Source organism: Cyprinodon variegatus, unplaced genomic scaffold (assembly GCF_000732505.1).
Source record: "Cyprinodon variegatus isolate N-32 unplaced genomic scaffold, C_variegatus-1.0 Scaffold13, whole genome shotgun sequence".
NCBI classification, from domain to species: Eukaryota; Metazoa; Chordata; class Actinopteri; order Cyprinodontiformes; family Cyprinodontidae; genus Cyprinodon; species Cyprinodon variegatus.
The window spans coordinates 989,127-990,258 of NW_015150466.1; the positions used below are offsets into that span (position 1 = coordinate 989,127).

At 39.0% G+C, this 1,132-nt stretch overlaps 1 protein-coding gene across 1 annotated transcript in view; it reads left to right on the forward strand.

Moving 5' to 3' along the window:
- LOC107089801 (cohesin subunit SA-2-like) overlaps positions 1–1,132 on the forward strand; it is a 45,203-nt gene that overhangs the window by 18,216 nt on the left and 25,855 nt on the right. Inside the window, exon 19 of the mRNA XM_015382777.1 lies at positions 799–1,002. Within this exon, the coding sequence (XP_015238263.1) occupies positions 799–1,002 (204 nt within the window). The remainder of the gene's footprint in view (positions 1–798; positions 1,003–1,132) is intronic.

Genomic DNA, 1,132 nt, shown 5'->3' on the forward strand with positions numbered 1-1,132 from the left:
GGAGCTTGGCCATTTAAGGCTTTATATGTGAGAAGGAGGATTTTAAATTCTATTCTGGATTTAACAGGAAGCCAATGAAGAGAAGCCAGGATTAACCAGTGAGGATTCTGAAGTGGTTTACTGGTGGAAGTAACTAACCGGGTTTATGTTTTTCTTTAGAAATAATTAACCTATTAAAATGATCTGTTTATAAATGGTTTTCTTTTGTTTACACTGAATCATTGGTCTAATATTAGTTTAGAGTTCTCATTCAAAATAATGCTTAGTTTCCACTTAAAAAAAACAACTCAGTCAATTCTCTGAAAATAATCATTAAAAGCTTTTGAGTTCATTTTGAAAACATTAATTTACTTTATTTTGTCTTTATAAATTAATATATTTTGCGATTTATTATAATTTATAGCCTAAAGGATTATCTGTAGTGTTTTTTTTTTCCCTTATAAAGGTTCAATTTAGCAGCATTAGTTTGGAAAACAGAAGGAAAAAACAAAAAGATCCGCCCATCATCAAGGCATCTGAAGAATGTTGAATAATTATTGATCTTTGAATAAAAGCCAGTCTTGTTTGGGGGCAGGTCTGTTTTCTAGGATGAATTATCTTGTTAATGCGTCTGATATTAGCTCAGTGACACTGAAAACACGCCAGCTCCTGTTATCTTACCCGTCCAATAATCCCTGCTTGTTCCACAGGCCCGGAGCCAAACACGTCGGCTTACTGCTTGTTATCGCTGCTAATAGATTTTTCCCCCAGTTAGCCTTCGATATTGATCTGTTTACGGTTTTTGTGGATGCCCTGCAGCACCTGGAGGCCCTGCTGCGTCAGATAAAGGAGATAGTGGAGAAGCACACAGACACTGAAGTTTTGGAGTCCTGCTCCAAGACGTACCACGCCCTCTGCAACGAGGAGTTCACCATCTTCAACAGGGTAGACATCGCTCGCTCCCAGCTGCTGGACGAGCTGGTGGACAAGTTCAGCCGGCTACTGGAGGACTTTCTACAAGAGGTAGGAACCTAAATGACCTTCTGTTGGTTTGGTTTCCTCTCCTTTGGGCTGGGATGAACGTTAACTTCACCAAGGATGATATAAGACCAGAAAGTTTGTTGAAGATGAATATCTAAGATCGCAATGCTGC